The sequence below is a fragment of the Triticum aestivum genome, chromosome 4D (assembly GCF_018294505.1).
Source record: "Triticum aestivum cultivar Chinese Spring chromosome 4D, IWGSC CS RefSeq v2.1, whole genome shotgun sequence".
In the NCBI taxonomy this organism is placed as follows: Eukaryota; Viridiplantae; Streptophyta; class Magnoliopsida; order Poales; family Poaceae; genus Triticum; species Triticum aestivum.
The window spans coordinates 6,545,861-6,554,307 of NC_057805.1; the positions used below are offsets into that span (position 1 = coordinate 6,545,861).

Here is an 8,447-nt window from a genome sequence, read left to right on the forward strand (position 1 = left end):
GTACCGAAGATAGTTCGGAGTCCCGGATGTGAACACGGACATGACGAGGAGTCTCGAAATGGTCGAGACATGAAGATTGATATATTGGACGACTATATTCGGACACCGGAATGGTTCCGGGGGTTATTGGATATATACCGGAGTACCGGGAGGTTACCCGAACCCCCCGGGGGTTTAATGGGCCTACATGGGCCTTAGTGGAGAAGAGGAGGGGCGGCTAGGGCAGGCCGCGCGCCCCCTCCCCCTCTAGTCCGAATTGGACAAGGAGGGGGGCGGCGCCCCCCTTTCCTTCCTCTCTCCCTCCTCCTTCCCCCTTCTCCTAATCCAACAAGGAAGGGAGGGAGGAGTAGGACTCCTCCTGGCACGCCCCCTCCTGGCCGGCCGCCTCTCCCCCCTTGCTCCTTTATATACGGGGGCAGGGGCACCCCATAGACAACAATTGATCTCTTGATCTCTTAGCCGTGTGCGGTGCCCCCCTCCACCATAGTCCACCTCGATAATATCGTAGTGGTGTTTAGGCGAAGCCCTGCGTCGGTAGAACATCATCATCGTCACCACGCTGTCGTGCTGACGGAACTCTCCCTCAAAGCTCGGCTGGATCGGAGTTCGAGGGACGTCATCGTGCTGAGCGTGTGCTGAACTCGGAGGTGTCATACGTTCGGTACTTGGATCGGTCGGATCGTGAAGACGTGCGACTACATCAACCGCGTTGTGCTAACGCTTCCGCTTTCGGTCTACGAGGGTACGTGGACACACTCTCTCCTCTCGTTGCTATGCATCATCATGATCTTGCGTGTGCGTAGGATTTTTTTTAAATTACTACGTTCCCCAACACTTTGGAGCCCCGGTTCTAAGCCGTAAAGCATGGCGTATTGAACTATCGTGTAGTCATCATTTCTTGTCTGCCAGACGTTCATAGTGTCTAGATTTGCGGGAGCGAGTGGCTCACCTAACGGTGCATCAAAGACATAAGTCTTTTGTGCAGCAGTGAGGATAGTCCTCATATTACCGACCCAGTCTGCATAGTCTTTTAACTTTTCTTTTTCTAGGAACGCATTAAAGTTCAGGCTAGCTACAGTGTGAGCCATTGATCTACAACATAAATTTGTAATGATAATTGGTTTAGTTAATCAAAATACTAGTGAACTCCCACTTAAATCAACATCCCTTAAGTTGTGTAAGTGTTACATGATCCAAATCAACTAACCCATATCCGATCACCATTTCAGATGGGGTGGTCATCAATGGTGAACATCTCCATATTGATCATATCTATTATATCACTCATGTTCGACCTTTCGGTCCTCCGCATTCCGAGGCCATGTCTGTACATTCTAGGCTCGTCAAGTTTAACCCAACTATTATGCATGTGTAAAACATGATTACATCCGTTGTATGTGAACGAAGAGTCTATCACACCCGGTCATCACGAGGTGCTTCGAAACGACGAACTTTTGCAACAGTGCAGCTGGTTCCCACGCTACTGCTAGCCATCTACCCCACGCTACTGCTACCCATTTTCCTAGTAGCGTAGGGGTGTACATCTGACTAAACAAATAAAATTCCCTATCGTTCAGACTAACTGACTGAACGGGTTCAAAACATGTAAGCTTTTTTTGATGCAATCTCGTGAAACTCTTTATTAAATTGTGACAATGTTTATAGGGACGAACGTAAGATCACCAGGATGGCGCATCCATACATGACGGCCGGTTCCTAGTGTAAGAGCATGTTTCGCTAAATTGTGAGCCTTAATATTCGAGATTCCATACGCATAACTAAAAGGACAAGTACTCCCTCGGTCTCAAAGTTGGATTAAAATTAAGACATTTATTGTGTATTTTGAGACGGATGGCGTAATAGATAAACTAGAGTGGTGTAAAATCTCTAAAAGAATGGCACCATAAACCGCTGCACTCCTCCTATATACACTAGTCGCAAAAGAAAGAGGAACACATACTACAAGAGTCCGTCCAGGGAAGACAAGGCTTTGCGTGGGCTGATGCTTGGTAATATGGCCCAGTCGGCCCATGGTTAATTATCATCATCCACATAAGACGAGAAGAAAGGCGTGGCTCGTTCCATCCCCCAATCTCGCCGCCGCCGCCGCGCCTGCTTCGATTCGTCGAGTCCCGTTGCAGGTATTGCTTAATCTTTCCCGGTGGATTCTTCCAGTTTGATGGATTTGTTGTTTGTTCTTGGATTGATTTTGCGTCCTTTTTGTCTAGTTGGTCCGGATCCGGAGCCGGAGGAAAGAAGAAGATGAAGGCACGGCAGTTGGTGAACGTGGTGATGCGGAGGTACGGCATGGGCATGGGCATGGGCAGCAGCCACTATTCGTTGAGCCGCATCAAGCCCGAGGAGCAGCTCTTCTTCCCATCAACCAAGGAGGCGCAAGCATCCAGCACGGGGGAGATGGAGACCATCTCCAGGATGCCCGCGCCCAGCCTGAGCCTCGTACGCTCGGCGGTCCTGGTGGAGAGGCTGGATTTCCTCCCTTTCTACGAGCGCAAGATCCTCTGCGTCGACGCCCAGGGCCGCACCGTCCTATACGACGCCGACGCCGACGCCGGCCTCCTCCATCCGCTGCCCTCCCTCAGGGGTCCCAAGGGGCCCAACCCCATCTCATTCTCCATCCTCGACAGGAAGCCTCTGGACCCGCGGCGGGCCGACGTCCTGTACGTCATGGACAGGTGCCCTCGGCGCTACGACTACTACAGCTTCGAGGCCCTCATGTACAGCGACCCCTCCAACGGCAGGAAAGGCTGGCGGTGGCACCGGCTCCCGCCTCCGCCCGCCTCCGCCAACGGCTGCCACGCGCTCATCGACAAGGACGGCGGCGGCGGCGACCCCATCCTCGTCGTCTCGTCCGCCGACGGCACCCACTGCTTTCACACCTTCACCAACACCTGGTTCGAGGCTGGAGGCGGGAGGCTGCCGTTCGCCGGCCGTGCCCACCGTGTTCCTGAGCTCGACAACCTCTGGTTTGGCATCGCCAGCGACTGGCCCTACGACCTTTGCGCCATGGACCTCTACCCCCTCTGCGGCCTACGCCCCGAGGCTCCGCGCCTGGCCTACAGCTGGGGAGACCTTAGCCTGCCGGACGACTGGGAGATGATGGACTGCAGCATGGTGTACCTGGGCGGCGGCAGGTTCTGCGTCGCCAAAATCTTTGAATTCTGCCTCGGCGATGACCGCAAGGGGATGGGTGTCATCTCTGGCTTGGAGGTGGTGCGCCAAGGCGAGCCATCCAAACTCGTCATGGTCAAGCACAAGTCCAAGTTGTACAAGTTTACCAGGGGTGAGATCCAGTGTATCCTCTAGAACAAATGGATTAACAATGCTACTCCCTCCGTCCCAAAATAGATGACTCAACTTTGTATTAAGTAAGCGGCAGGGGAGCAAACAGTGTCTAGAGGAATGCTATCTGCTATGTGATGTGAGGGAGTATGATGTCTAAAGTTAGTACAAAGTTGAGTCATCTATTTTGAAACGGAGGGAGTATGATGTAGGGCCTATATTATTACAACTAGTTCACTTGAACAACTTGTACAGAGTAACAGCAGCTGATCCGATGAGCTGGAATTCCCGCTTCAATTGGACTGGAAACAAAGTCATCTGAGATCTACCCATCTATTTACACGATTCGAATCCCGCACAACCCAACTCACCCACCCAATCCATCTAAACAAAAAGCTCGAAAAGAAAAAAGAAAAAAACACTCCTCTGGGTCATCACCCTCACGCGGTGCCCAAACATCCATATCGAGCTCCTCACGCCTTCACACTCAGCGCCCCACCTTGATTCTGCTTTCAGTTTCTGCTTGAGGCCTACAGATCGACGCCTATAAAGATAAATCAACATTTCTGAATGTCAGCAAACGACAAGTACTGCACCATAGTGACAGACAGAAACAAACATATGAAGAATAGCCATCCATACTTGAATTCTAACATGGAAGTGCTCCATCGTTAGCGCTGCTAGGTTACTCAACCTAGCTCTGCGCCATCAAAAAATAATATGTGAAGTAGCAACTGGCATTAACTTGAGACAAGAAAGGTATTAATGGCGAATTGCACAACCAAGGGTCTTGGTGTGCTGCTTCTCATGCCGTTGAAAAATATTTGTTACGATAAACTGTAGGCTTTTATGCAAACAATACAAGTATGCCTAAACAAGCGTCTTTGCTGTGCTGCTTCTCATGCCATTGAATAAAACAGTTGTTACGGAACACTGTAGGCATTTGTACCAACATTAAAAGTATGTAATATGGTGCCTTTATCAGGAAAAAAATGTAACATGCTGCAAAGCATTCATACATCAGAACCTAAAGCTGGCAGATGCATGGTAAACTTGGACAAGAAAAGAAAGTGATGAAAATATGAGATACTTACCCTCAAAACATGGTCGATTTGAGAACAAATAAACCTAGCCTTCAGCTCCTTAACTTTAGAGCAAATCAGCCATACTATCATTGTTAACACGCCTGTTCCAGGAAGTTCATTGTGTTACTTACAGTTGAACATTGATAAAGCTGCCAGGTGCTAGAGGGACTCTTCAAAATAGCGCTGATATTCACACAACAGAATTTCCAGACATAAAGGTATTTGTTTATCTCTAATTTCAAATTGACACTTGTGCTGTATTTTTTTTTCCTATCCTCTATATTGAGCTAATCCATGCTATCATGTTATTAGTGTGTATTGGACTATCTACCTTGCATATACCACAGCAAGCAAAATAACTAGCTTTTAACGATGGAGGAATGTTCCCCATTTAAAGACCTAACAAACATTGCTGGCGATGGGACTTCAGGCTCCACGAGTATTTGCCCATGATAGTAAGAAAGGACCGATCGGTAAAGAAGGATGGTATGCCCTAATGTCAGATGAGAAGAAAGCTAACGAATCCCGACATCAAAAGAAAGCTGCAGCAGCTCGGAGTGTTAATGTCAATGAACCACCATCATCTTCTTTGCTAGGGTGTGTTGACCCTACCCCTTTATGTAACAAAACATATCAACAAATGGTAATTCGACACACATGTTTTTCCTTTTACTCCTAGGTAGCGTCCCTCGAATGCTCACATGTCTAACATGGTTGGCTATTGTGCACAGGTGATAACACAAGTGGAGCTGCAAACCCCACTCCTGTTGATGCACCGTTGCCACAAAATCGTAAAGGAAAGAGTGGTCAAGGATGGCATGCCCGGCTTTCTGACGAGAAGAAAGCAGCATGCCTGGAGAAGCTGCGAATATCCTGCCAACATTGCTGACAATGGGCCTTCAGGCTCCACTAGTCTCTCTAGGTCGCATGGGCATGAATTTAGGGGTTGGCATGTAAAAGTTAAAGATTACAGTCATATGAAGTTGGAACAGCAAACTGTATCATACATATAAGAAGGAACTGAGCACAATTAGTATACATGCTGCTGTGAACTGCTGCAGTCTAAGAACATGGTTAGACAAAGAAGCAAACAACTCATATGGTAGGAGCCACTAATATTGATCTAAAGGATACACTGGATGCCTGCATAGCTGACACAGGACTTGTGTTTGATCATCTGTAGTTGGTCTGTTTCATCATGCACTACCTCCACACCGGTCATGACAGCAGCCTGATTGTCACTCTTGGTCCTGCCCTCGTCCCCAATGTCGAAAACTTTGTTGACGCAAAACCTGCCGGCTCCCAGGTAGAGCAGGCAGCCCCTTATTTGCACCCAGCCCTGAGGCGGGTCGAGGACTTGCCACTCACGTAGCATCCTGGGAGCCCCGCCGTCGAGGCTGGAGAGGTCCGACGCGCACAGGTTGTTGGGGCTGCCGTCAGCCATGCCGAACCAGAGGTTGCCAAGCTCAGGGACATGCTCGGCCCGGCCGTAGAAGGGCAGCGCCCAGCGGCCAGCCTTACTCCACTGGCGGCTAGCCGTGTCGAAGCAGTAGGTCCCGATGGGGCTGCGCCCGGAGGAGGATATGCAGATGGTGGAGCCTGCATTGAGCAGCGTGTAGGAGTGGATAGCGGTGCAGTCGTAGGCCGGGTCGTTGACATAGGGCGGCGGCGGGAGCCGGCTCCACTCCCAGCAGTTGTTCTCGCCGTAGGCGAGGGACTCGAAGCTGCAGGAGCTGCGGCCGGTGGGGAACCTGTCCATGACGTACAGAGCCACGGCGACGCTGGTGTCGGGGGCGGCGCTGCCGACGCGAGCGATGGTGAACGAGATGGGGCTGTCCCCCTTGGGCTCGCCGAGGCTGGGGGCAGGCTGGACGCAGCCAGAGCTCGCGTCGCAGAGGATGGTGTGGCCTGCCGAGTCCACGGAGAGGATCTCGCTGCTGCTGCTGCCGCCGCCCCGCCCGTACAAGGGCAGGAAATCGAGCCGCATGTCGTCCAGGCGGTACGCCTCGAGCCTGAGATTGGGCTTGGGCATCCTCGACAGGGCCGGAATCTTCTTCCTGGGCGGCGCCGCGGTTCGCGCTTCCTCTACGGATGCGTAGAAGAGCTTCTCCGCGGGCTTGATGCGGCTCACCGAGTAGGTGGTGCCTGTGCGCATCACCACGTTCACCAACTGCCGCGCCGCCCTCATTTACCTGCCCTCTCGCAGGAAAGAATCAGATTCTTTCTGATACGAGGTTGTAACAAGATCTCTAGAGAGAAGGAGAAAAATCCAACAGGAAAGATTAAATTTTGGGAGCAGCAATACCTGCAGCAGGGGAGGACTCGACGAATCGAAACGAGCGCGGCTACTGCGGCGGCGGCGGAGAATTGGAATGAAACAACGATGGGATGGGATATAGGACTTGCCCCCTTTCATCTGATCTTAAATGGATCAAACAGATGGGTAGACAATGGGCCGACTGGGCCGCATTACCACGAAAATTCATAAAACCAAGTCATGATGATTCCACTATGTTTCATTTTCCCAGAATGTGTCCTAATTTTTTGCCTAATTCTTTCCAGAGATGATTGATTCAACCTCTGATAAAAAAGATAGACCTTAGTTCTATGTCATCTCTTCAACAAGTTTAGTAGTAAGCATAACAACCCCTGTTGTTCCGATGGAGAGAAGAACGTATAATTAGTTTTTCAGGAAACGAACAATTTCAATGAAATCTTTCAATTTCTCATTTTATTATGTTCAACTTTATGCATTCCTCTATCCGTATAATACATTGAATATACAAAAATGGCTATAACCGAGTTTCTGTTGTTCGTATTAACAACCACTCTAGGGAGAATGTTTTTTATGTGGTGCTAATGATTTAATAACTATCCTTGTAGCTCCAAAATGTTTCAGTTTATGTTTCTCTGGATATACCAAGAAAGAACTATGGTCTAATGAGGCTACTATGAAATTTTTACACATGGGTGGGCAAGCTCTTCTATTCTGGTTCATGGATTCTCTTGGTTGTATGGTTCATCCGGGTGGTTAGGGGGGGGGATCGAGCTTCAAGAAATTGTGAGTGGTCTTATCAATACACAAAATGTATAACTCCCCAGGAATTTCAGTTGCGCTTATATCCATCATTGTAGGACTTGGGTTCAAGCTTTCCTCAATCCCTTTTCGTCAATGGACTCCTGATGTCTACGAAGGAGTGTGGTTCGCTCGACAAATACCTGCCTCTATATCTATCTCTGAGGTGTTTGGGTTTACAAAACTCCATAGACATGCAGAAGAGAAATGTTATCCCCACTCCGACCCAGATATAACTTTTACCAAAAGTTTACTATGATCCTGTTGTTTAAATAACAATTAAGGTGAAGCAGGGTAAGGAACAACGGATCTCTTTATGATGAACAGATCCATTTCGTAAGTTCGTTATGAAGGGTAGTTCTTGCAAAGAATCGAACTAATGACGTATACAATGCTTGAATTATCGATGTGATGCTACATAGTAGGTTCTCATCCTTCAGAGACTACGAGTGTAATAGGAGCATCCGTTGACAAAAGGATCGCCCTAAGATGACTATCTCATGGCTATTGGGAACGAATCAAATCAGATGCTTCTATTTCTCAGCCTTTCTGACTTGCTCCTACAGAACCAAGGTCGAAATGATTGAAAAAGTCAGTCATTCACAACCACCGATGAAGGATTCCTCGAAAAGTTAAGGATTGGTAGTGCTTTTTTGAAAAAGAATGGATTCGGCCTTATACATACGCGAGGAAGGTAATCAAAAAAGAGAGAATACGACTTCTTTTTATCACTTAGGAGCCGTGCGCGATGAAAGTCGCATGCACGGTTTTGTATGAGAGAAAGAAGCGAGGAATCTTCATTTCGACTTTGACTCACCCACTCCAATCGTTGCTTTTCTTTCTATTACTTCGATACTAGCTACTTGTGACGCCCGGATAATCAAGCTACAGTGACCTCTGCTAATGATGCCACGTCACGTCGGTTACTGTTGCTAATCTCGCGTTAGTTCAAAACCGATTCAAAATTCAAAATTCAAAAACAAGTC

General features: G+C 48.8%; 2 protein-coding genes across 2 annotated transcripts; one reads left to right on the forward strand and one right to left on the reverse strand.

Moving 5' to 3' along the window:
* The first annotated feature begins 1,916 nt into the window (after window positions 1-1,916).
* Window positions 1,917-3,794, forward strand: LOC123099344 (uncharacterized). The gene is made up of 2 exons (XM_044521515.1): window positions 1,917-2,141; window positions 2,229-3,794. Exon 2 carries the CDS (start codon window positions 2,263-2,265, stop codon window positions 3,322-3,324), a length of 1,062 nt encoding a protein of 353 aa, XP_044377450.1. The 5' UTR covers window positions 1,917-2,141; window positions 2,229-2,262; the 3' UTR covers window positions 3,325-3,794.
* A 1,411-nt stretch (window positions 3,795-5,205) lies between these two features.
* LOC123099345 (uncharacterized) lies at window positions 5,206-6,770 on the reverse strand. Its single transcript, XM_044521516.1, has 2 exons — window positions 6,691-6,770; window positions 5,206-6,577 (listed from the first exon to the last, which is right to left on the reverse strand). Exon 2 carries the CDS (start codon window positions 6,571-6,573, stop codon window positions 5,509-5,511), a length of 1,065 nt encoding a protein of 354 aa, XP_044377451.1. The 5' UTR covers window positions 6,574-6,577; window positions 6,691-6,770; the 3' UTR covers window positions 5,206-5,508.
* Window positions 6,771-8,447: the final 1,677 nt, after the last annotated feature.

Coding starts and splice junctions, on each gene's coding strand:
- LOC123099344 (XM_044521515.1), top strand. CDS start 2,263: ATGAAGGCACGGCAGTTGGTGAACGTGGTGATGCGGAGGTACGGCATG.
- LOC123099345 (XM_044521516.1), bottom strand. CDS start 6,573: ATGAGGGCGGCGCGGCAGTTGGTGAACGTGGTGATGCGCACAGGCACC.